This window comes from Heptranchias perlo, chromosome 24, assembly GCF_035084215.1.
Source record: "Heptranchias perlo isolate sHepPer1 chromosome 24, sHepPer1.hap1, whole genome shotgun sequence".
In the NCBI taxonomy this organism is placed as follows: Eukaryota; Metazoa; Chordata; class Chondrichthyes; order Hexanchiformes; family Hexanchidae; genus Heptranchias; species Heptranchias perlo.
In genome coordinates this window covers 16,122,284-16,150,172 of record NC_090348.1, presented here as the reverse complement: position 1 = coordinate 16,150,172, position 27,889 = coordinate 16,122,284, and the positions used below count along the sequence as shown (strand labels likewise).

The following is a 27,889-nucleotide window of genomic DNA, read 5'->3' as shown; positions in this document are numbered from 1 at the left end:
AATAATTTTCAGAATAGGGCTCCAGTGACTAAATAATGCCCTCTGTAGTCAACATGTGGCATTTAGTACATTTTTTTGGAAGAATGTACAAAGGGAATTTATCTGTAGGAAGTTTATTGGAACACAAACTTTAAAGTAATCAAATAATATTAGCCTAGAGTGATAAAATTGCACAAAGAGCAATGATAGTAAATGAAACTAATTATTGCACTAAATCTACTGAAAGTGTTGCAGTTTGAGACAATGGTAATTATCCTTACACATGAGACATACAACTACAGTCTTTATAACAGCTCTTTTGTGCACCTTGAAAGTCTGTATTTCACTAATAATGGCTCTTCGGAGTTTTACTACAGAGTCAGATTCTTCTGTGGCCACTACAAAATGATGATCACGGATAGGAGGAAAATCACGATGCTGAAGGAGTTCCATCTTAATCTTGGATATGCAGTTTTGCCGATGCTTTTCATTGGTCATATCAACGCGAGTACCAATAAGAATTACAGGACAAGATGAGGCACGGGCCTATTAACAGAAAGAAAAACAAACTTACAAATCACATTATAAAAAAATATCATATTTACGAAACATAAAGAGCAATGGTAGTTCATGTACTCTAGCACTTATCTTACAATGCATACGTGCTTCAAAGGTCACATTCAAATGTCTTGACAACGCCAGTAAGTTTTAAGATCAGTTGCAGTAAATTATGATTTTAACATCCTTTATTTTCTCTAATAATCAGCAAAACAGAGTATGAAATATCCCAGTTTCCTCTGTGCCTTAGAGAACTGAAACCATACAAAATCCCTGTGGCCACCGAGGAATTCCTTTTTACTTCGTCTGTCACAGAATCATCAGTGAAGTTCCATGTACAGATAAACTGAGATAATTCTTTTATTTCAATATTTGGTGGAAAGGATATATATTTAAAGCAATCAAAAAGGGATGTTGGGCCAAATGGATCTTTTCGGATACTAAAATTCTTAGTTTTAAGGCAAGAAAGTTGCAGATCCTATTCCTGTTACGAAGTTGTTCCCAAGACAAATGTAGTATTTCTGACCTCAATATTACCCAAGTTCCAGTAAGAGTTTAAAAGAATGAACTTACATTTATATAGTGTCTTTCACGACCTCAGGATTTCCCAAAGCACTTTACAGCCATGTCAAGTACTTTTTGAAGTGTAGTCGCTGTTGTAGTGTTGGAAATGCGGCAGCCAATTTGCACACAGCAAGGTCCCATAAACAGCCAAGATCATCTGTTTTTAGTGATGTTGGGTGAGGGATAAATATTGACAAGGACACCGGGGAGAACTTCCCTGCTCTTCTTCGAAATATTGCTGTGGCTCTTTTACGTCCGCCTGAGATGGTTTAAACATCTCATCCGAAGGACAGCACCTCCAACAATGCAGCATTCCCTCAGTACTGCACCGGAGTGTCAGCCTAGATTTTATGCTCAAGTCTCAGGAGTGGGACTTGAACCCACAACCTTCTTAATCAGAGATGAGAGGGTTACCACTGAGCCACAGCTAAGACCTAAGGTATTAATTATAATGGACATCGTTCCAGCAGTGCATTCAGGAGACTGAATAGCAGCAGTAGACCTCAAAAGATGTGGACTTACATATTGGGATAAAGGGCGTACCATCAAAAGTACTCGAGATTCAGCTAGCAATACTGAGCTTTCCCATTTGGCTTGATAATGGCGCACACAGTACTCTCAAAACGTCATCAGTAGTGGCAGCTTTTCTCAGACTACATTACTTTTATACCTATTCTTAGATCATTAGCTCAATCTCAAAATACTGCAGACTGAAGGAATAGCCGACTAAACAACAAGTGACAAGAACTTTATTCTGGTGTAAAATCAACAGCAGGACTGCAACCGACAACATGAGAAAATGTGCTGGGGTACAAACTGTATGAGAAAACCATATCGGCCACATGGTCTGCAATGGTTTAAACAAGTGTTACCTCGTGACTTCTCCCATTTGGATGGCAGTCGCTTCTTTTATCTTTGCAGATTAAAAGGATGAAAAGAAACAATTTGTTTACTACAAGCAGACATTACAAAATACTGGAACATTTACAGTCCCTCTTTCATACCTTTATGTTGAACAGCCAGGGTTTGATAGCATCAATTTCACCAGCTCCTTTACTAAGGTCATAAACAACAAGGTACAGGGCTCGAGGAGACATAAAATGGGGGTGTGTGCTGTAGAACTCTTCTTGGCCTTATGAAAATGAAATTACATAATTATTTTTTAAAATATTGCCTTTTTATACTAGCATTTTATGCACAATTTAAAATTAGACGTTTCAGCACAAAATATTACACTCCTACACAATTATCTAAACTTTCCAAAAGTCAAACTTAACTTGAATGTATACGCAGATCTATCAATATATCTGTGCAATAAAATAGAAAATAAGTAAAAACATTCCACTGAATTCGAAGCCCTCCCCAACCTCCGCGATTCCCCTGGGACCCCTCCACTGTCTGACTGCTGGAGACCGTTCCTACAGGTCCCCAGGTGCAGCTTCCTGCAACCAGATTCCCACTCCCACCTGCCAGCCAGATGCCGGATGGGAACCCGGGAAGTTTTATTTAAAATGAGGCCCTGCCAATAATCAGGCTCCCCCACAGTTTGTAAAAATCGAGGCCTATGATTCCACAAGTGCCACTGCTCTTTCACTATCCTTCATATCTCATTAGTGTCACAGAAATAAATGCAAAAACGCAGTGTACCGACATTAAATTTGCTATATCTTGAGACATTCCATTGAAAAGACTATGTAGTCCTTTTCCTGTGATTGTAACACTAGCTTAATAGGATTTTCCAAAGTTGTGTGAACAGTCTGCAATAATGAGTTGCTGTAATTCTATCTTCCAGTCACTGCTTTCTAAATTTTAATTATTTCACTGGAGCTTTTTATTTTTTGTTAAACTTTCCTTAATTCCGCCCACCTCCCAGACTATTTTCAGCCACATTCTCCTCCTAGCTGCCTATTAAAATAGCTGAGACTCAAAACGGACCGTGCGGAGGAAAAAAGCATCAGGCAGTGGGTTTGACCTCCCCCACTAACCACAGGACTCCGACCTTGTTTTTGTAAGAACGGGGAATGGGAAGAAATACAAATAAAATAGAAACAAACGCTTAAACTCCAAACCCTGATTCTGCTCCTCCCCATCAAAACACCTCCAACTTTGACTGCACTGACTACAGATAGACAGGATTTCATCTCAAACAAAGTTCAGGCACCACCTGGATTGGTATCAACGGCTCCCACTGCCTGGCGGTAAGATGATATCACCAACTCATCTGGCCCATTCCCCGGAGCCTCAGATTCCGCTCGCTCGTCAGCTTACAACCGTTCTCTGCCATCGCTACTCTCCCGTCTGGTGAGCGTTTCTGCTCCCAACCCCTTGCCAATTTGTGGACCTTCGTGCCATTAACAAGTTGCTGATGCTTCTGGAAGGTGGTGGCCGAGTGCCCTCTATTTACAACACATCCCAATTGAACAACTGGGGGGGGGGGGGAGGGGTCAGTGATGGAGGTTTTCAGAGTAAAGATGCAGAGTCCACAGCTCCTCCAAGGTAAAGCTTGGGAGTGACTGATGAAGAGCCACAGGACTCACAGCTCAGCTGTAGAAACTGCACTAGTTCTGACTTTGTTTTGAAATTCAACTACGCACCAGGAAAATAGATTAACATTTAAAAAAAAATATTAACTCATTCAAATTGGTTATTTTGCCTCACTCCCCAGCTGTCTCTGTGGTCCTGCAGCAAAACAAGTTTGCTTTACATAGAATTAACAGCACAAGAACAGGCCATTCAGCCCAACGTGTCTATGCCGGTGTTTATGCTCCACACGAGTCTCCTCCCACCTTACTTCATCTCACCCTATCAACATATGCTTTGAAGTACAGCTGTCCATACTATGAGTGAAATGCAAAAAGTGACAGCCATATGGACCCTTTTAAACCAAAAAGATTAAATCTTGCTCCAAAAGGCATAGACCTAACAGGTCTAAAGAACCTCTGAAGAGATTAAATCTGTCTATAGTAATAATATAGTAAGCATGGTAGGTGTCGGCTTCGGCTCAGTGGTAGCACTCTCGCCTCAAAGTTAGAAGGTCACAGGTTCTAGCGCCGCTTAAGAGGCTTGAGCATATAATGTAGAATGATACTTCAGTGCTTTGTTCTGTTGGCAGCAATAATTTTTCATCCTGCTCCATTTGCGAGAACTTTGAAGTGTCAATGGTAGCCCCACTTAAGCCCAGCTTCTTTTTTTTAAAAATCAGATTTAAAACAATGAATTGCTTATGAACATGTTCATCACTGCTTGGTGATAACTCATTGCACAGATGCAGATATTGTTAGGACAAGCAACATTCACAATACAGGACATTGGCCAGTTTTCTATTACAAGTTTAGTACAATTTGGAGCAAAAGTTCTTGAACTAGTAAAGTTTAATGCATGGAAGCAAAAAAAAAGTTGACTATTTAAAATTCTCAGCAAAGAGCACCAAAAAAAAAATCAGCAGACAAATACCTGCAAAATCCCAGACATTCAACATGTATTCCTTTCGCTTCCCTTTTTTCTCTTTTACATGAACTGACCACTCCTTAACATCAATTCCAATAGTGGCTTTCTCTGGCCCAGAATTGGAATGCTTGCACTTCATCAGCTGCCGAAGCAATGTAGTTTTACCACTTCCAGCATTTCCCACTATCATTAGCTTCATTCTGTAATAAGGCACAGCTTTCTTCAGGCGCTGGTGCAGAAATCTAATATAAAAATGTAAACAAGAGAATTTTTGAAGAAACGTAGCTCAAACTACAACTAAATTACAAAGTTAATTCTCATTTAATGAATATCTGGCTTCTGTTTTCATGCTCTAGTGACTTTAAGCTGACAACTTTAGCTATTTATGAAAGGCAACATCAGGCATGCAATGGAATGCACTTAGTGAAGTTGGATATTGTTAAATTCCAGTTGGTGAAAATATTCTGCTTTTCTATTCTTCCTACCCAAAGTGGATAATTTCACACTTCCCCACATTGTACTCCATCTGCCACTTTCCTGCCCAATCACTTAACCTGTCTATATCCCTTTGCAGCTTACTTTCCCACCTAGCTTTGTATCATCAGCAAACTTGGATACATTACACTCCGTCCCCTCATCTAAGTCATTGATATAGATTGTAAACAGCTGAGGCCCAAACACTGATCTTTGCGGCACCCCACTAATTACAACCTGCCAACCCAAAAATGACCCATTTATCCCTACTCCGTTTTTTGTCCGTCAACCAATCCTCAATCCGTGCTAATATATTACCCCAATTCCATGAGCCCTCATCTTGTGAGACAACCTCTTATGTGGCACCTTATCGAATGCCTTTTGAAAATCCAAATATATTACATCTACTGGTTCCTTATCTACCCTGCTAGTTACACCCTCAAATAGATTTATTGAACACTATTTCCCTTTCATAAAACTGTGTTGACTCTGCCAAATCATATTATGATTTTCTATGATTCTAGCATTTTCCCTGCTACTGGTGTCAGGCTAACTGGCCGATAGTTCCCTGTTTTCTTTCTCCCTCCTTTCTTGAATAGTAGTCTTACAACACCAGGTTATAGTCCAACAGTTTTATTTGAAATAAAACTGTTGGACTATAACCTGGTGTTGTAAGATTCCTTACATTTGTCCACCCCAGTCCATCACCGGCATCTCCACATCTTGAATAGTAGTGTTACATTTGCTACCTTCCAATCCACAGGGGCCATTCTAGAATCTAGGGAATTCTGGAAGATCAAAACCAACTATCTCTGCAGCCACCTCTTTTAGAACCCGAGGATGTAGGCCATCAGGTCCAGGGGATTTGTCGGCTTTTAGTCCATTAATTTCTCCAGTACTTTTTCTTTACTAATATTAGTTACTTTAAGTTCCTCACTCTCATTAGTCCCTTGGTTCCTCACTATTTCTGGTATGTTTTTTGTGTCTTCTACTGTGAAGACAAATGTAAAATATTTGTTTAACGTGTATGCCATTTCCATATTCCCCATTATAATTTCTCCTAGTTCTGCCTCTAAGGGAACCACGTTTACTTTCGCTAATCTCTTCCTTTTTGCATACTTGTAGAAGCTCTTACAATCTGTTTTTCTAATTCTTACTAGTTTATTCTCATTCTATTTTCTCCCTCCATCAATTTCTTGGTCATCCTTTGCTGATTTCTAAAACCCTCCCAATCCTCAGGCTTACTACTCTTTTTGGCAACACTGTACGCCTCTTTTAATCTGATACTATCCTTAACTTCTCTAGTTAGCCACAGTTGGGCCACTTTTCCTGTGGAGTTTTTATTCCTCAAGGGAATTTATATTAGTTGAGAATTATGAATTATTTCTTTAAATGTTCATCATTGCTTATCTACCATCATTTCTTTTAACCTAATTTCCCAATCTACCTTAGCCAACTCACCCCTCATACCCAAGTAATTGGCTTTGTTTAAATTTAAGACCCTAGTTTCAGACTTAACTAGATCATTCTCAAACTCAATATGAAATTCTATCATATTATGATCACTCTGCCCCAGAGGATCCTTACCTACAAGATTACAAATTAACCCTGTCTCATTACACAATACTAGATCTAAAATAGCCTGTTGCCTAGTTGGTTCCTCAACATATTGTTCTAGAAAACTGTCTCTAATGCATTCCATCAACTCGTCCTCCAAACTACTTTTGCCAATTTGGTTTGCCCTGTCTATATGAAGATTAAAGCGCCCTCCCCCATCCCACCCCGATTATTGCATCACCCTTATTACATGTTTCTCTAATTTCCTGATTTATACCCTGTCCAACACTGTAACTACTCACACCTTCTGCCCCTTGTTATTTCTTGGCTCCACCCATACTGATTCTACATCCTGATTTTCTGAGCTAAGATCCTTTCTCACTACTGTCTTTATCTCATCCTTTAGCAGGGCTACCCGCTTCCCCCCCGCCCCCACCCCAACTCCACCTTTTCCATTTTGCTTATCTTTTCTAAAAAAGTCAAATACCCTGGAATATTTAGTTCCCAACCTTGGTCACCCTGCAACCAAATCTCAGTAATGGTTACTAGATCAAACCCATTTATCTCTATTTGTGCCATTAATTCAGAGGATGAGGAAAACACTATTTATTGATTCATGTATTTTCCAGGAACCACATCAAAAAAATCTTCACTGCACTGTTTGAGATCTTTTACAAACTTCTTTCCAAATTTGTTCAGTGAACTTATGCATCTCATCCTTTCCAACAGCATAATCTCTGACTCACAATAAGTAACATCACAGAAGTTCTTAGTACAGAAAAAAAGTTTGGTTGACAATTCACAAGCATTGAACCTGAACGTTTTACCCTGAGTTTTACAAAACTATTCATCAGTAACCACTTAGTACTTCACTGGCATTTGTCCTTTTTTTGATAAACTTAATTTCACTTAATGTTTAACTGAACCACAACAAATGAAGAGCAGCCAGCTACTTTAAATGGTGGATTGGGCCACAACATTTATTAGGTTCCATGAAAATACCTTAACTTAGAATCAAAATAAGCTTCCTACAGCTTTTTGAAATAAAGCAAATGTTACATATTAATGCAGAACTATGGCCTCTCAAATCCCACTCTGTACAAGTCTGCTCCAGCTGCTCGCTAGCTATATGTACTGTGACAACAAACTGTTGAGCTAATAGACTTACAAAAAGCATTTGTCTTAGCATGGTGTTGCACTGTACTCCATGTGAACTCAGAGTGGTGCAAGACAGCACCCTATAGGCAGAATCACCTTCAGGCTTTAGCGCACTCACACCAACAAAAATCGTGGTATAATTGCTCTCAATTTCATATACCTCACACCTCCAGGCCTTCAGTAAACGTCAACAGTGTCATGTAATAGTTGCACGGTATTGATTCTACTTATCTGCGCAAACATTTTTGTTTTCACAGGCTACACAAAAGTTTGTTGATATTTTGAAGGAAAAAAAAGTCACCTTATAATATCTTTTGTTTTGCTGCCCACATGTTTTAAATCCAAATCCAGAAACAATCCTTGTAATTCAAGCTCCCACAACTTTTGCAGCTTCCCCATTTCATTTGGCAAGGATCTCAAGTCAGAGTTATGACTCAGGAGTAAAGAGGTGATATTTTCTAGCAGGCCAATCTGAGGAGGTAGCTGAAAGCAACATAAAAATCCAAATGATTAAATCGTAACTCAAGACTGGTTATATCTAAATCAAAAATGCCAAACATGAACGCGCACAATTATAGCAAAGTATAGGTTCCAAGAAAACCAGTTTATTGTACATTTATCCACTGGTTATGCTTTTTCTAATTTTCAGACAGTTCAAATAAGAAACCATGAGTAATGGGTTATTTATTTTACAGAGTTTACAGAAATAAAATTTTAAAATTCACCTCCTTCAAGTTGTTATTGCTAAGATTCAACTTTTCTAGTCTTGACCATTTGTTCGCTCCTTCACTCAGATCCAAAACACTTATTTGGTTATGGCTGAATATCAGCTCCCTTAAACTCGAAGACTCCCAATGTACAGGCCCAGGAAGCTCTGATATTTTGTTGTGACTTAGGTTTATGCTTCTTAAGCTAGAGAGAAAATAAATACATCTCAGATCATTGGTTGAAAAAAAAATTAAATTTATGGTGATCAGACTGTGGGAAACTTAAAACATGATCAATTCTTCAATCTGCAGAATTTCTGAGTGTTTTCATACCTTGGTTCTCAAAATCCCTCCAAAACAGTGAGCTTAACTTCACAGACACACCATTAAATTTCTACATTTTAGACACTGTTCCTACTGTACTGCATATGGAAATGATTAACAGGATAATTAACAGTGCATCAGTTATAAAACCAAGGAGAGAGGGAATACAGAATATTTGTTTCTGCAAAACCATCTTCAATACCACTTTCTGTTCACATGCCTGGACTTAAGCAAACTGAACAAAAAATTCCCTTCTGCTTAACTTAATGGATCATTAAAATAAGATAAAATTAATGCAATACCTTTTGTGGTGGGGGACATTTCATCTTTGCAATCAACTGTACGTTTTGAAATCAGCTGCTTGGCAATGTGACTTTTAGAATTAAATGGTTTCTACCTCAGTAGTGCCAGAGTGCTGTTGCCTGCTTTATCCTTTATGTAATCAATGATAATTACTAAGTCAACAGAACATTACACACCAAATCAACATGTTACTGCAATTTCACAGCTAATGCACCATTATCCATTAACTCTGCAATTTCAAAAGTGCTCAAATAAACCAGTTAGGCCACTTGAACTACACGCATCAACAAGTTAACAGCTAAAATATCCAAAAAGAGGTAGCTAAGGAATGTTGTGCATACTTGAAATTGTTTACAATCAGCCAAAGGCAAAGGCAATTGTCAGATTCAGAGATCTATGCCCTGCTTGGAGCACCTCACAGGCAGGTTCGGGGCTGAGGGGCAGAATTGAGCTTCAGTGGGGTTAAGGGCCTGGGATTGGCAGGTAGAAGGGAATGGGCAACGGAGGCAGGGAAAAATGAGCAGACCGAGGCTGGGGATTGGGAGCAGAGTGGGTGGTCTGGCTTTAGGAAACACTTGCAGGGGGTTGGGGAATGTTTCATAGTGCAGCAAAGGAACGTACCCAGGAGTGCAGTATACAGGCCGAGCAGAACGCTGCAGAGAGCCAAGAAGAGCCAGAGGAATCAGAGTAACAGCAGCATCTGTAGGGCTCAGAGCTGCTTTAGGTTGGAGGGTCGAAGCAGTGAAAGCAGCAGAGGTTGTTTGGATTGGAGACTACAATCAGAAATGTCGAAACACAGGATTTGGGGCCACTATCAGAAATGGGAAAATTCATTATCACAAATCAAATCAAAAAAAATTCAAGTAGTTTGTTCGACTATTGGAAGCTCCTAAATATTGTTATTCATTTATTTTTGCTGATTATGCGTTGAAAAAGTTACAGGAATCAAAACTCCCTGTGGGCACTGAGGTCACTCAATGGCAGCAGCAAAAAAAAGTATTAAGAGGGAAGGCCTAATGGAAGAAAGAAGCAAAACCCAAGCCCCAGGCATCTGAGAAACAGTAGGCTGCTGGGGTGGGTTAGTGAATGGATTGGACAAGTTTAATATTTTTATTTCAGCTTTTGTGCATTTGTGTTATGTTATAAATTGTAATTTAGAAAGGTGTATGTAATCAACAAGCTGAGGAAACAACAGGCCTGTCCAAAGAAATCACAAATAGATTGATGTCTTTTGTTTTGTTCCAGCTGCTGGCTACTGATAGTTTGCTTTAAAAAGCAAACTTATTTGATTGGTTAGTTTTCTGTGGTTTGTGATTTTTCACGGATGAGCAAATCAACATAGTTAATTCAACAGACAGTAGCTATTTGAGACAATTGGACAAGCATAACATTCAGCATGTGTAACACTTTGTGGTGCATGGGAAAAATAGGCTGCCACGCCTGTAATGCACACAATGCAAGACTTCTAATGATACAAATAGATCAGGCTATTACAACTCAACCAGCAACAACAGAAAGCAACACTTTTAAAAAAAAAATGATCAGTTTCAAACTTACAGGATATTCAGGAATACCTCTATATGTGAAACTTTGGTAAATACTGCCGCAATGAAATATTGGAGTTTTAGTTCTTACAAAAATAAATTCTGCACCCCCTCCCCTGGGAGAATCAAGTTTAACGCCTTTGTGAAAGAAATATTATGCACAAGCAGAAAGTTCGTATTCTGCCAAGTACAGTCTCGTTTTCATCCGCATGGCTTTTTTTTTGTTAAACTACTTTGCTCACTTCAATACACACACAAGCGCCGTCCCTTTCAAATCTGGTAATATATACCTTCTGCCAATAAGTTAGAACAGTTAACAATGAGGTGCTGGGTGGCATGGTGATCTATAGCACATTGTCAATTCAACTGAATTCAGCCCAGACTGATGAGATGAAAGTTTCCTTTCTGTAGGGTGTCATAGTTCTACCAAATTAATCTCAGCTCAATTTCTAGTGGGAATTCACCCAACTACTCAAGATCCAACCAAACATAATTTGGAATCTCAATCAGTGAAGGCCCTAAAAAAATGGCTGGTGCGGGAAGTGGAAAAGAAGTGCTGCAGCAGAGAATATACTTTGAAGATCAGAGTTTAGACACACTGTTAGGGCAGAGTAAAGGGAGCTTTGCTCCGCATCTGGTCATGTTATATTTGGGCGGGAAGTGCTTGATGTGGAAACATTTAATTCTCACCAATGACTTCCCTCTTCTTTATGAGCACATACATTCATTCACACACTCAAAAAAAAAAGAAAAAAATGACAGATTATGGCACATACTGTTGAAGCTTGAGAACTGCTTCTGGAACTCTGTCAAAATTGTTGTTGGCCAAATCGATTGTAGTCATTTTTGATGGAAAACCAGACAACATACCTGTTAAAGTGAAATAACCAAATCAGAAAACCACAGAACAAAATATAACAGTAAAAACATCTGCATTTGTCTGTCAAAGATGCAAAGAACGTAAACTTGTGTCCGATAAAAAGAGTTGAGCTGTAACAGGGCAGAAAATCAGATTAAAAATATTTTCCAATTCAGAAGAGGGAAGAAAAAGTGAATTTTCCTATGTTGCAATGAAATGCAACATTTTTGTGAACTTTTATTGAAATAATCTCGTTTAATTTCCACAAATAAAAACTCTCAAGATTATTGGAGAAATAAGATATGTTGTTGGTTTTAAAATGTGCAGGTCAGGATATTATAGGTTAGTACAACTTAAATAAACTGAGGTGAAAAATTATTTCTCCACAATAATGTCTTCAAAAGCAAAATAATGCAGATGCTAGAAATCGGAAATAAAAACAGAAAATGCTGGAGAAGCTCAGCAAGTCAGGCAGCATCAGTGGAGAAAGAAACAGAGTTAACGTTTCAGGTCGAAGACCTTTCGTCAGAACTGGAAGATGTTAAATGAGTTAAAGTTTTTAAGCAAGTACAAAACCAGGGAAAGGGGGTGGGGTGGGGGGGGAGAAGAGAGTGGAGGGGAGGCAAGAAGGGAAGGTCTGTGATAGGGTGGAGGGCATGAGTGATTAAATGACAAAAGGGATGAAGATGCAAGGCAAGGAAGGTGGTAATGGGACAGGTGAAGAAATAAAAGATTGATCAGGAGTAGCTGTGAATGGCAGTAGCAGAACCATTACCAGCACTTGCTGACTGAAAAAATGGGAGCAGTGGTTATGATCTGAAGTTATTGAAATCAATGTCGAATCCGGAAGGTTGTAATGTGCCCAAATGAAAAATGTGGGCCCCAAACAATCCTTCCAGGTGAAACAGCAGTTTACTTGTACTTCTTCAATTTAGTATACTGTATTCGCTGCATACAATGCGTTTTCCTCTACACTGGGAAGACCAAACACAGATTGGGTGATCGCTTTGCTGAACACCTTCACTCTGTCCGCAAACGTGACCCTGACCTGCCGGTCGCTTGCCATTTTAATTCCCCTTCCCACCCCTACTCTAACCTCGGCCTCTTAATTTATTCCAATGAAGCTCAACGTAAGCTCGAGGAACAGCACCTCATCTTTCGTTTAGGCACTTTACAACCTTCCAAACTCAACACTGATTTCAATAACTTCAGATCATAACCACTGCTCCTTTTTTTTCGGTCAGCAAGTGCTGGTAATGGTTCTGCTGCTGCCATTTACAGCTCCTCCTGATCAATCTTTTGTTTTTTTAACCTGCCCTATTACCACCTTGCTTGTCTTGCACCATCATCCGTTTTACATAAGAACATAAGAAATAGGAGCAGGAGTAGGCCAACCGGCCCCTCGAGCCTGCTCCGCCATTCAATAAGATCATGGCTGATCTGATCCTAACCTCAAATCTAAATTCATGTCCAATTTCCTGCCCGCTCCCCGTAACCCCTAATTCCCTTTACTTCTAGGAAACTGTCTATTTCTGTTTTAAATCTATTTAATGATGTAGCTTCCACAGCTTCCTGGGGCAGCAAATTCCACAGACCTACTACCCTCTGAGTGAAGAAGTTTCTCCTCATCTCAGTTTTGAAAGAGCAGCCCCTTATTCTAAGATTATGCCCCCTAGTTCTAGTTTCACCCATCCTTGGGAACATCCTTACCGCATCCACCCGATCAAGCCCCTTCACAATCTTATATGTTTCAATAAGATCGCCTCTCATTCTTCTGAACTCCAATGAGTAGAGTCCCAATCTACTCAACCTCTTCTCATATGTCCGCCCCCTCATCCCCGGGATTAACCGAGTGAACCTTCTTCGTACTGCCTCGAGAGCAAGTATGTCTTTTCTTAAGTACAGAGACCAAAACTGTATGCAGTATTCCAGGTGCGGTCTCACCAATACCTTCTATAACTGCAGCAATACCTCCCTGTTTTTATATTCTACCCCCCTAGCAATAAACGCCAACATTCCGTTGGCCTTCTTGATCACCTGCTGCACCTGCAAACTAACTTTTTGATTTTCTTGCACTAGGACCCCCAGATCCCTTTGTACTGCAGTACTTTCCAGTTTCTTGCCATTAAGATAATAACTTGCTCTCTGATTTTTCCTGCCAAAGTGCATAACCTCACATTTTCCAATATTGTATTGCATCTGCCAAATCTCCGCCCACTCACCCAGCCTGTCGATATCACCTTGTAGGTTTTTTATGTCCTCCTCACTCTCTACTTTCCCTCCCATCTTTGTATCATCTGCAAACTTTGATATGTTACACTCGGTCCCCTCCTCCAAATCGTTAATATAGATTGTAAAGAGTTGGGGACCCAGCACCGACCCCTGCGGAACACCACTGGCTACAGGTTGCCAGTCCGAGAATGAACCATTTGTCCCAATTCTCTGCTTCCTGTTAGATAACCAATCCTCCACCCATGCCAGAATATTACCCCCAATCCAGTGATTCTTTATCTTGAGCAATAATCTTTTATGTGGCACCTTGTCAAATGCCTTCTGGAAGTCCAAATACACTACGTCCACTGGTTCCCCTTTATCCACCCTGTACGTTATGTCCTCAAAGAACTCAAGCAAATTTGTCAGACATGACTTCCCCTTTGTAATGCCATGCTGACTTTGTCCTATTAAATTATGTTTATCCAAATGTTCTGCTACTGTCTCCTTAATAATAGACTCCAAAATTTTACCCACCACAGATGTTAAGCTAACTGGTCTATAATTTCCAGCCTTCTGCCTACTACCCTTTTTAAATTAGGGTGTTACATTAGCAGTTTTCCAATCTGCCGGGACCTTTGCCGAGTCCAGAGAATTTTGGAAAATTATTACCAAAGCATCCACAATCCCTACTGCCACTTCCCTCAAGGCCCTAGGATGTAAGCCATCAGGTCCAGGGGATTTATCCGCCTCGAGTCCCATTAATTTACTGAGTACCAATTCCTTAGTGATTTTAATCGTATTTAGCTCCTCCCCCCCTAGAGCCCTCGTTTGTCCAGTGTTGGGATATTCTTAGTGTCCTCTACCGTAAAGACTGAAACAACATATTTGTTCAGCATTTTTGCCATCTCCATGTTTCCCACCATTAATTTCCCGGTCTCATCCTCTAAGGGACCTACGTTTGCCTTAGCCACCCTTTTTCTTTTTATATAACTGTAGAAACTCTTGCGATCTGTTTTTATATTTTTTGCTTATTTATTTTCATAATCTATCTTCCTTTTCTTATTCAATCCTTCAGTTACTTTTTGCTGTCTTTTGAAGACTTCCCAATCTTCTATCCTCCCACTAAGTTTGGCTACCTTATATGTCCTTGTTTTTCGTCGGATACTATCCTTAATTTCTTTACTTAGCCACGGATGGCTGTCATTTCTTTTACACCCTTTTTTCCTCAGTGGAATATATTCTTTTTGAAAGTTGTAAAATAACTCCTTAGATGAACACCACTGCTCATGTACCGTCTTACCCTTTAATCTATTTTCCCAGTCCACTTTAATCAATTCCGCTCTCATACCATCATAGTCTCCTTTATTCAAGCTCAGTACGCTTGTTTGAGAACCAACCTTCTCACCCTCTAATTGGATATGGAATGTAACCATGTTATGGTCACTCATTCCAAGGGGATCCTTAACTAGGACATTATTAATTAATCCTGGCTCATTACACAGGACCAGGTCCAAGGTTGCTTGCCCCCTTGTTGGTTCAGTTACATACTGCTCAAGAAATCCATCCCTAATACACTCAATAAACTCTTCCTCAAGGCTGCCCTGCCCAATTTGATTTGTCCAGTTAATATGATAGTTAAAATCCCCCATAATTATAGCTGTTCCCTTATTACATGCCCCGACTATTTCCTGATTAATACTTCTTCCAGCAGAGTTGCAGCTATTAGGAGGCCTATATACTTCACCCACGAGTGTTTTTTCCCCTTATTATTCCTTATCTCTACCCAAACTGTTTCATTATCCTGATCCTTTGTCCCAATATCTTTTCTCTGTATTACAGTGATTCCTTCCCTTATTAACATAGCCACCCCACCTCCCCTTCCTTCCTGCCTGTCCTTCCTGATTGTTAAATACCCTGGCATATTTAATTCCCAGTCGTTGTCACCCTGCAGCCATGTTTCTGTAATGGCCACAAGATCATACCCATACGTCGTTATTTGCGCCGTTAACTCGTCCATTTTGTCATTTAATCACACGTGCCCTCTACCCGATCACAGATCTTCCCTTTTTTCTTTCCTCTCCTCCCCTCCACTCCACTCCACTCCACTCCCTCCCCCACTTCTTTCCCTGGCTTTGTACTTGCTCAAAAACTTTAACTTTTTTTTTTAACATCTTCCCGTTCTGACAAAAGGTCTTCGACCTAAAACGTTAACTCTGATTCTTTCTCCACAGATGCTGCCTGACTTACAGTAATGTCTTGATGGGACCATTGTGCTACATAGCAAAACCTGTAATAGAAATCAATATGTCCTTTACTCCATCCAATGAATAAAATTACATTTGAAATTCTAGTCAACAAAAATGATAATGAGCCAGATTTTGCTGTCAAATAACAGTGAGGCTAATCGTGTTCACTGTTATTAATGCATAAATGGTACAGCAACTTCAGGTGTGGGGCAGATGCACGGTTAAATGCCATTATCCAAAAGTTTCTGTCCGAGTTGCGCCACTCTGCCGTTAGCTTTGCAAAAACAGCATTTCACTGTCTGCCTCACCGCTGAAATGCATGGGATGGCGTGAAGTTGCTGTATTTGTGCGTATCTGAACTAAGCTCGCCACAGAAAGTTAAGTCTTGTCATTGCAAGTGCAAGTACCCTTTTAATGACGTGGTAGGTGTTAATTACTGCCAATCAACCTCTAGCACTGAAAATTAATTGCAAGTGTTGGAGATTTTAAAAATGTAAAATATTAAATTAAAAATTTATTTTTCCATTTTTCCTTTCTGTCCCTTAATCCAATCTTCATTTCCCTCTCTTTGTTTCTCTTTCTGTACCTGATTTGACATTGAATTCACCCACTCTAATTTACACTTCCTTTTCAGTCCTTGCACTGTTTATTTCTCAACTCTTCAATCTGATAGGTTAAGGAGATACCCTGTTGGTTGCCCTGTTTCCTTTGCTACAATGTTATCAGCTCGCACTCTCAGCAACTTGCCACGCAAAAAAATTTAAAACCTAAACGTTCAAGGGCAAGTCTAATTAACAACAAATGCTGTTAGATGCCCTGCTGCAGCAAAATCTGGCCCAATATGAACATTTAAAGTTTTTTCCCTCCATTAGCATATTACAAGTTGCTTCCACTATTTTTCACTGAAGTATTTTTATAGCAGGATAACTAGTCCTGAGATATTCTGAAATTTCAAGACCTGCATAAAGCAAAGATATCTAGAAACAAAATTGATTGATTACCAAAGCTAATTGTTTCCATTATTTGTCATCATTTGACTATAAGCAAACATTTGTTGATAGAAAATAACCATCAACTAGTTTGCTGCATCCTTCATACTTGGGTACAGGACTACACCACACATGACAGACAACAAAAGCAAAGACATGGAACATATGGTAGCATCATTATCAAGTCAGCAGTTTGTCAGACATTGTCCAAAACACCAGACTGACTTGGCCACAGTCCTTGTGCAGAAACAGGGGAGTTGATGATTATCCAGTGGTTTGGAAATCTTTAAATGAACAACTACGGAACAGTGGTGGGGACCTACTGAACTGCTGTCTGTTGCCTCTTTAGAGGGAAATCTTAAAATGCTATTCACTTGAAACATATATAAATGTACAAATGCTGTAGTAATAGATAGGCTGCAATGATATATACACATTTCATAAATAAATTAAGGTAGAAGAAATGCCTAACGGAAGCACTCCGTACTGGTAGCTGCAATCCTGTAGTCAAATCTCAAGGATGATTACTTTGAGCTTTTTGAACCCCATCACACCACTTCATAGATTATCCCCACAGATCAAGCAGCCCATCTGACAGGCAAGCCACCTGAATGATTTGAGGCACAGTTACCATTTTAAAGATCTCTTTCTTGAGAAATTTGTTGAAGAATCTAAGGTACAGAAAAGAGGAGAAACCCCAGGACTTTTTCAGGTGCCTTCAAATGACATCTTCAAAGAAACCCTTCCCATCAAAAGACAACTGCAGTAGCTTGGTTTGCAGCTCCGGAGGGAAGCCTAAAATGCAAAGCCAAGCATATCAATGGAGTAAAATCCACAGCCAACTTCCAAATCTATCAGCCTTTGCTCAGCGATAGCACTCTCTCCTCTGAGTCAGAATGTTGTGGGTTCAAGTCCTACTCCAGAGACTCGGGCACATAATCTAGGCAGACAATTCAGTGCAGTACTGAGGGAGTGCTTCATTGTCGAAGGTGCCGTCTTTCGGATGGGACGTCTGCCCTCTCTGGTGGATGTAAAAGATCCCATGGCACTATTCGAAGAAGAGCAGGAGAGTTTTTCCTGTGTCCTGGCCTATATTTATTCCTCAACCTACATCACTTAAGAAAAAAAGATAACCTGGTCGTTATCACATTGCTGTTTGTGGGACCATGCTGTGCACAATTTGGCTGCTGTGTTTCCTACATTACAGCAGTGATTACACTTCAAAAGTATTTCTTTGGTTGTAAAGCACTTTGGGACATCCTGAAGTCACAAAAGTACTCAAAAAATGCAAGTTTTTTCTTCTATGAATTTCACTGCAGCAAAAAGCTCCAGCAGAATCAGACTGGCAATATGACCTGGGCCATTTCTGTGGCTGGCACCATTGAGCCTAACCAGCGATGAACTGAGGTCTCATGTGTTGAAGAGTAACAGTGTAACTACTTAGTACTACCAGTTCACACGGGATGAAAGGAATGGGTAGCTCTCCTCCAACCTAACTCTTCAACTGAACCTGCTGTTGCAGGCTAGCACATGTGGTGGCACTTGCTCTATCCTCCCTGGGCAAGACACTAACCCTCACAGTAAGGAATGACCCACTACTCACAGGTACAAAACAGCACTTTACTGAGAGCTCCAGAAGAGGCATATACTGGGTGATTACAAAGATTCACAAGAGCCCCAGCATAGGATTAGAATTGACTACTTCAGACAGCTTTTATCTCATATTTCACATCTGAGAGATCAACCTTTATCGCCAAGTATACAATGAAAACTAATTCCCCTATTGCGAGTATACTTACTGAGATGATTCTCCGAGGCTCTGAATGTTTCCAGCTTTGAGCACCGCATCAGAAATGTATCCAACATGGTAGAGATGCAGTTCTGACTAAGATCTAGTAGATTAAGCTCAGTCAAACACAGCGAAGATACAATTGTGCTAATTTTGTTTCTAAAAAAGGAGAAAAAATTTATCCAATTAAAATAAAAAGTTTATTTCTGTTTTTTCAACTCTACAAAAAAAATAAAGAATTAGCACAAGACATGCATATTCTAAATGCCAAATCATTTTAATCAAAGTTACAATAGGAAATGGATCTCTGACAATACTGGGACTTCTTAAAGAACTATACACAAGGGGGGAAAATCTGTCTTCAAATCATATAAACTTTACTGGCTGCATTTGCTTCATTGGCCACTACCTCAAATTTTATTTGAAATAAATGTAATGTATGTTTTGATACTACAACCACGCGGAGATCGATGCCAGGTGAGATGGAGTAATATGTTGTCACAATTTAGTTTGGAGCACGTGCCCGTTGCTGGCTGAGAAAAATCTCTAACCTGTGCGAGATGATCAAATGTTATACAACACAAATCAAAATGAGTTTATTTTTTCTATTTACCTTAGTTCTCGATTGTGCTACAATTCTGTTTCTTTTTACATTTGTTTTATGATCCTACTTATAATCAACAATATAACAATGAACAGAAACAATGGAAGTCGACGAATAACCAAGTTAAACTGAATTATGGGAATACTCCTAGATTGAAATTAGGTCATTTAACTATTAAAGCACAGCAGACCTGACTTCAATTGATTTACTGATGCACCAGTCTTTAAAGCTATTTTAGGCCAAGTGGTAATTTATGTAAAGTTCCTCCTACCTCCAGTGTGAAAAAAATCAGGAAATAAGTTAAATTTGGTAAAATAGAGCATTAGTTAGAAAGCGATTAAAATAAAAAGTTAAAATGATGAGAACGTACATCTGCAAATGGGGAAAAAAAAAGAATAAAGGACAACAAAGCATCACAGCTTGTGACACCCAATCAAGGCTTTCCTGTGGTGGGTTTATTGGAAGCTATCATTAAGACTAACTGTTGAAACGATATTTCTTCCAAGCTAGCTCTTTGTAAAGAGTCATCAGACATCCTGGGATTGCTATGCCAGATTGGACTACTCATCTGAATTAGGTAACTTTGGTCTGAAAAGCAAACAGAAAACTTCCTTGCCAGACATCAACAATTCATCAAGCACGTATTCTGATACTATGGGAGCGCCATGCCTGTCCGAAAATTAAAATTTTTTACTGGAGTGTTAGTTGACAGATGGATCTAAATTGAAGACTGGGCTCAACAGAGATTACAGAGCTAACTGAACCTGCAGAGACTAGTGAACACAATGGAATTTTGTATTTGTCTGTGCAGGAAGGATGAAAATTCTGCCAGACACACATTCTGAAACAACCTCTGCACACATGCCTAAAAAATTCAGAAAAGTTGTTGAACAGTTTCCAAAAAGCTGACATTTCAAGAAATGATGTACAACTGATAAACAACCCTGAATAAAGGTCTACGGCTAAGGCCACTGCTTCAGGGCAACTGATTAAGTTCAATTCATTTGTATTAAATTACATTTCAGGATTTTTAGTGTTTTGGGATCACATTCCACAATTCAGTTTGTTTTTCTTGGAAAAGCGAAATCCAATAGCCTCATGTATTACATACTGAAGTAGTTACTATGGGCATGCAGTGGGACATGAACTTGTCGTGACTTAAGGTGCAGCTATGACCAATGTCCCATCAATTGTATTTATCTACTAAAACATTAAAAATGATAAATGGGTCGCAACATTCCAAAATGCAGTGAAAACTCTTACATCAGGCTCTGCTAGGGCAAAATCAATTTTAAAAATGTAAACATTTGGATGTAATATCAATTACACCTATGGTTGGTCGTATGATGGGCCTTTTCAATTCTAATGTGTCATGTACTGCAATCTAACATTGCAAGAGTTTGAACTACAAATTTTGCTTTTTGACACACCATGTAATACCATCAGGATCCCACTGGATGGCAGGTCATAATCCTTTCCACAGAGCCAGAACATACTGAATCAGAAGGCCAAATCTAGTAAGAGCAACCCTGAAAAAAGAGTCAAGCTGTTTTTATTTATTTATTTTTAAATCTCTTTCTTGTGCCTTGGTGGCCAGAACTAAATGCAATATTCAATATGCAGTCTTATACTTTGAATTATATTGACAAATCAGTAAATTTAAGTCTGTGTTCTGTTTGCTTTGTTAACTACTGCTTTGTAATGACAGGATATAGTCAGTGGGGAGTCTACTGTCACTCTTAATCTCTTCCATAGCTGGTTGAAGATCATTCATTATGTCCCCGCTTTATCTTTCCGCAACGTGCAATACCTTGCACTTATCTGTATCGACATCCATCTGCCACTGCTCACTTGCAAAAACGGTCTACGTCCTCATGTCATTCCTCAGCTGCTTTATCAGAATCTGCAGCTGCACCCCAGCCTTCCACTGCCACTTTAGGAAGGATGTGAAGGCCTTAGAGAAGGTGCAGAAGAGATTTACTAGATTGGTGCCAGGGATGTGGGACTTCAGTTATGTAGAGAGACTGGAGAAGCTGAGATTGTTCTCCTTGGTGCAGAAAAGGTCAAGGAGAGAGATGTTCAAAATCATGAACGGTTTTGACAGAGTAAGTAGTAAGACAGAGTAAGAAACTGTTTCCAATGGCAGAAGGGGCAGTAACCAGAGGACACAGATTTAAGCTGTTTGGCAAAAGAGCCAGAGGTGACACGAGGGCAATTAGGGATGGGCAAGAAATGCTGGCCTCGCCAGCGATGCCCATATCCCATGAACGAATCAAAAAAACTCACTGGTGTGTAAAGTGTGACTTAATATGTGGAAAATTATCTGAAAACTTACCCTTTAAGCAACAGTTCTTCTAGTTTTTCTGTGGCTTCACCAAGACACTCTGGGAAAGAGGAGAGCTGATTTTGAGACAAACTTAATTTTTTCAGGGTTGGGCATCTGGAATTCAAGGTCAGAGAATGACCAATGTTGTTTCTGGAGATATCAAGGGAGCTAATGGAATGCATTTCCAATATATGTGAAGGAAAGGAGGTGAACTTGTTGTTGCTCAAGTCCAAGTCCGTCAGACACTTGAAAATCTAAGGGAAAATAAATAACAGTATCATACTAGAGAAGTAGCGAATTCTACCTCAAAGCAAATTAGATATACATGATTTATTTCCTTTATTGGGTTGCATGAAAATCATTTACTTAGCATTTTCCAGTTTAACGAGCCCTCAAATTCCATGTGCGCACAAATTATGAATTTGACAACGTGCTTAATGTGGTGTGATCACCGTGTCATTTTCTAAACAAATTTGCTGCTTTCTTTGAGGCATTCTATACCCCAACCCTTCAGAAATTGTCTTTTACTCAAATCTATAGTGCAGTTAAGACAGTTATATAATATTCCAATTAGTTAATACTCAATCACAGGTTTTACAATATCAATAGAACACAATTCTTTGTGATCAAAAAAATCTGGAGTCTATGATGTCTAATATATCTGAAAAAAAATACATTACAGTTCTTACAGTGCACAAATCTTTTGAGAGGTTTGTTAAGTTATTTTGACTCAGATCCAGTTTTTGTAGTTGTGCAAGTTGTGCAGCAATACAACATTTCTCATTTATGGAGTTTAGATTTTCCAAGTCATTTGCAGAAAGATCCAATGACCTGATGAATTCCGTCTCGAAACCAAGCTGCAACAAGTGTTCTTGTCCACTTGGAAAATAGGGTCTTTTTGCTGCACAATCTAAGAAAAAGCATACATACACTTTTTTAAAAAAAAGTTGCACCAATTAGCAACCTGAAACAAACGTTTCACCACCTTTAGGTGTTGTTCATGAACTTTCTGATATAAATGAAATGTATAAGCTTAGAGAAAAAAATCAAGGTCCCCAACGTGATTGCAATTGTCTTCATAAGATGCATATAGGCCACTCCAAACTCACCGACTTTCACAGACTCGAAACCTTCTCCTCTCTGAATCCAAGTCAAACTAGACAGACTGTTTTCTCCACTACTTACAAACATATATGTATAGAAGAATGGTTAAAATGATGTTCCAAATGCAATTAGTCTGCTGGGGAGAGGAAGTTAGGTGAAAGAGGAACTGACCATTTTTAAAAATAAAATTTTGCTTCATTCCTCATTCTACTTGGGGCACCACACCTTCCAAAAGAACATTAATACACTGGAGAGACTTTCAAAAAGACAGATGGATTGGGTGGATTCATGATGAGTCACAAGAGTTATCCCAGGACTAAATGTTCTATGTTATGAAGAGAGTCACATGATCCAGGTTTTCAAATGTTGGCACAATATAAAATGGAAGCATATTATTTAACTTGATTGTGAGCACTGAATTAGAGGATATGGTCAAATTTCAAATGGTGCTAAACTTGAGGGGGCAATCAATACTGCCGAGGCAGCAAGAAACTACATCACGAGGTACGCATTTAAGTGGATGGAACAGTGGGAGCTAAAAACAAAGGCTCAAACTGTAAAAGGCAAATTTAGGAAAACTCCTTTTCACACCAAGGAAAGATCAATGTGAAATGGATCTCTGGGTAAGACAATGGGAGCAAAACTCTTGGAATCATTTATAAAACATACGAATAATGACGGACAGCAAAAGACCCTCTGGTCCATCCAATCCATCCCACACAATGGTGATACCTTGTGTATCACAATATATACACTCCCCACACCACGTGATCTCCTGGGAGAGGTGAAAAATCAGATTAAAAACCCAGGCCAATTTGTGGGGGGAAAAAAGTCTGGGAAATTCCTCTCTGACCCCTTTGGCATACGAAACTAGTCCAGATCACTCTGGACCTGATAATTGCATGCATTACATTACCTACGTTTTGTAAGAGGTGATCTCTGCCCCAGCCAGAAACAGATCCAGTTCTAGCTTGAAGGAATTCAGCGAAACTAAGTCCACCACAAGAGCCGACAGCCTGTTCCAGAGTTCCACTACTCTCTGGGAAAAGAACCACCTCCTGACATCTAACTTAGATCTGGCCTTGCACAACTTAAAATTGTGACCCCTGGTCCTCCTTAATATACTTAATTGGAACAAACTGTCCACTGGAACACAATCTATTCCTTTCATCATCTTATAAACCTCAATCAGGTCACCCTTAAGTCTATGCTTCTCTAAAGTATAGAGTCCCAGATCTTTTAGCCTATCTTGATAACTAAGGTCCTTTAAGCTGGGAATTAGTTGAGTGGCCCTCCTCTGCACCCTTTCCAAAGCCTCAATATCACCCACCATGTGAGATGACCAAAACCAGACAGTATTCCAAATGAGGCCTGACCAAGGTCTTGTACAAGGACAAAATAGTCTGCTTTATTTTATAGTCAACTCTCCTATAAATGCACCCTAACAGTTCAATGTGGTGGTAGAGGTAATGATGACTGTAGGTTTTTCTGAAATAATGTATCTGATATCCCAGCTCATCCATACTAATTTGGAATGGCCTAACACAGCATAACTTAAGGATCAGGTTTTTATTTTTCCTTACCTGGTTTATGAACCACATGAGAAATAAATCTCCGCCTTGGGTTAACTGCAGGCTCATCATCATCAAGTGAACTCTGACAATGTAAAGAAGTTTGTTTAAAAAATGGATTAAAAACATTTGCACAAAAAAAATTTCCATTAATCAACATTAACAGGCTTTTTAAAAAAAATTACTACTAAAATTATAAAATTTACTGCTACACAAGAATGCTGCTACTAAGATTATTGATGCACAGAAGTTATGTTTGCTTACAAGAGTCACTGCACATCAAAGGTAATTCATTATGGAAGCACAACTAGATATTTTGATATAAAACGCTGCATAAATGCAAGAATTAAAGTGCGCATAGTTCTGTCGAAGCACTCAAGCCAAAATCTTCCTACTTGTGTATAAAACTTCAGCCCTGAAATCCATGGTGATCCACTCTTCCATCACAAGTACAGCAAAGCAGGATTCCTGCCCGCCTTAGCCAAAACCAGAGACCCCATTCTAAATCCAGGGGATGGGGTCAGTTGAATGGCTGCAGTAGGTACATTATGCCTGCAAGGGTGAACTAGTGAAATCCGCCCCAAATCACCAGCTGCAATGTCAGAGCAATTGCCATGCCACTCCGACTACAGAAAGGAGGCTCGGTGAGGACCCAAATAAAGTTCTCCTCTTCACATCACCTGCTCCCAATGGGGAGCAAAGAGGCCTCTGATCTGAAAGAAATGATCTGAACTGCAGACTGGTTACATGGCCAACAATGATTTTGTTACTAGGCAACAACAGGGATTGCTCCTGCAGGCCTGTAATTATCCTACGAGTTTTTCCTCTTGATTTACTCTACTGTTTGCAGGACTCCACATATTGTCCTAGTTAAAAATTGTAACAATTAATTCAAGGGAAATGAATGGGATCATCAGTCCAGAGTGGAAGTTGAACTTATTACCAGCTAAGATGTGGAGATGCCGGTGATGGACTGGGGTGGACAAATGTAAGGAATCTTACAACACCAGGTTATAGTCCAACAGTTTTATTTGAAAATCACAAGCTTTCGGAGGCTTTCTCCTTCGTCAGATTTTCAAATAAAACTGTTGGCCTATAACCTGGTGTTGTAAGATTCCTTACATTTATCACCAGCTAGTCAGTCCAATGATCCGTCACTAAACAACAATTTAAAATAAATCATCATTTTTTTCAGTCAACTGGCATAAAGCCACTGCAAATTTTATTTGCCACAACTAGATTCTTTAAAACCACAATGTGAAATTGCACATTAAAAACACGACATGATTCACATGACATTGGTTTTTTAAAAAAACATTTTGAAATTCGGTCGGCATCAGCAGCTGATATCTGTGACTTGCTCATAAATTGAGTCTCAAACTTGTCCATGGGCCCAGGGCTTGACCAGGCTCAGTCCTTTACCTTCATTAGTTTGAATTTCTATTTTTGAAGTGTTAACAGTTATTTCAACTTACTTAGTTACACATCTAGTTGCAACTTTTAAATAATTGGAGTTATTTCAACTTGAATACTTCAAATTTCAGTTTTTGGTGTGGTTTCTGGGTTTGTTGTGGAATCTTGATTGGTCCTAACAATTACATGGTTAGCAATGATCAATTAGAAAGCAAGTTGGAAACGGACATAAATAGGGATGAGGGATAATGTGGCCATTAAAATCTATTCAAAAAAGGGGCAACACATCAGATAGAATACTAACATTACTTTGTATCACACCTCATTTTCTACTCAATGTAATTTCCATACCAGAGAGCTGTAATGTCTCAATTTTACTGTAGACTCGCTGTATGCTCCAGCATGCAAGTAATAGTTTGGATTTTGAACTAGGACATCACTCCCTAAATTTAAAAAGAAAAAAAACACTTTGGGATATTTGCAATTAACAGGGAAATGAAAATACAGAGTAATTGCTCTGTAACACACATTCAACACAACCAATTCAAATATAATCTATTAGTGAAGGTAATGATTCAACCAAGTTTGAATTACTTTGTTTTAACCATGCTGTTCATTTTCATATAAACTAATATAAGCTACAGAAATACAACCTTTTAATACTTAAATAGCCTGCATTTCATGAATAGTCTGGTTCACGCATGCACAAACACCCCTACATTTCAGACAGCAAAAAATAAAGAACGCCCCCAACACATCAGCAGGGCATGAACTGCAGTGCAAAATTGCAGACGTGTTGTTAAATTCTGGCATCATTCCATGCACCAAACATTGTTGGAAGGAATTCACACACAAAAATGTGTGTTCTTAACAAATGCAAGCGAATAGAAGTAAAAAGTTGAAATTGTCAATGGAACTATGCAAACCATAAGCATAAGTCACATGCAAAATAATGTCCTATTTTTATAACAAGCAAGTGAATCCTGTGACTCTAACTCATTACTTGCTAATACTTAGTGGCTGTAAAAAAGAACAAAGACTCACAATGACCTAACTGATGATAAAGCAAAGTTGTTTGAGTATCTATCAGAAGCAAAAACATTACTCTAACCTTCACTCTCCAAGTCATCAAATATGCTGCTTTCTTCTGTATCAGTCGTTGACACATCTGGAAATAGAGTCCAATCACCGCTTATTGTTTCCTCAGAATAATTCAATTCAGAATTTGTATTTGAATTCCGCAACAATGCTGATTTTGCGCCATCCCTCAGTAAAATTCTTGCCAAGGAAGCACCTGTGGCTTTAGAGCATGAAAGCAATCATCATTAGTTTGTCTGCTGTAAAAAAAAATGCTGCAAATTCTGTTGAGCAATAGACAAGCATATGCAAATACATATGTTTCTTATCCCCTCAGGGTGACAACTCAGCACGAAGGGTGGGAAGTTCTGATGCCACTATACTATCTGCTGGATCAGGAATTCCTGGCCACAGCATGGGACACGTTAGCCTGCCCCCAGAAGTAAAGCAACTGGAGTGGAGTCAAGCTGTAAGAAAATCAAGGAAAAAAGAGTATCTCTCTATGAACTGGGCAGGGGGTGGGAACAAAGTGCCATTGTAAATTGGGGAAGGAAATGAGTGCCACAGAACTGAAGGGGGACCAGTTTCCTCTGAACAAGGAGGGAGGGACAAAGAGCACCTTTGAGAAATAGAAATAATAGAAAACTGTGAACTGATTGGAGTTGGGTCCCTCAGCAAAAAGGAGACTATGACTGTTCAGGTTGATCTTGGGGACGGGATGGTCTGGTTAGTTTGTTGAACTAAAAAGATATTTATTTTTAAAATTGAAAAACATGTCAACTGTGAAGTGAAAACATGCTGTGAAATTAACTATTTTGAGAGTCTAAATACTAAAGGTTTATAGGAGTGCATGCCTCAGGACTTGCATGCCAGCTGGTGTAGGAGAGGTGAGCAGCATTTGGGAGCAACGTGTACATCACTAAACCTTCCATAAATCCTACTTAAAATGATATTAGGAGAATAACTTTGTAACATTTTATCCCTAATACTTGAATTCTAGAAACAGAAATCACATTCATTTTCACTGGCCCACATGGTTACTAGACCTTTCTTAAAGCTAACAAAAGGTGAACAAACCTACA

General features: G+C 39.2%; 1 protein-coding gene across 2 annotated transcripts in view; it reads right to left on the bottom strand.

The window, feature by feature from the left end:
* lrrk2 (leucine-rich repeat kinase 2) overlaps positions 1-27,889 on the bottom strand; it is a 112,617-nt gene that overhangs the window by 45,586 nt on the left and 39,142 nt on the right. For both annotated transcript variants that reach the window (XM_068004820.1, XM_068004821.1), the window contains exons 20-31: positions 26,842-27,030; positions 26,082-26,173; positions 24,330-24,402; positions 22,332-22,552; positions 21,652-21,896; positions 18,723-18,871; positions 11,392-11,485; positions 8,463-8,649; positions 8,039-8,220; positions 4,555-4,790; positions 2,106-2,233; positions 307-525 (exon numbers count right to left, since the gene is read on the bottom strand). In XM_068004820.1, the coding sequence (XP_067860921.1) occupies positions 307-525; positions 2,106-2,233; positions 4,555-4,790; positions 8,039-8,220; positions 8,463-8,649; positions 11,392-11,485; positions 18,723-18,871; positions 21,652-21,896; positions 22,332-22,552; positions 24,330-24,402; positions 26,082-26,173; positions 26,842-27,030 (2,015 nt within the window). The remainder of the gene's footprint in view (positions 1-306; positions 526-2,105; positions 2,234-4,554; positions 4,791-8,038; positions 8,221-8,462; positions 8,650-11,391; positions 11,486-18,722; positions 18,872-21,651; positions 21,897-22,331; positions 22,553-24,329; positions 24,403-26,081; positions 26,174-26,841; positions 27,031-27,889) is intronic.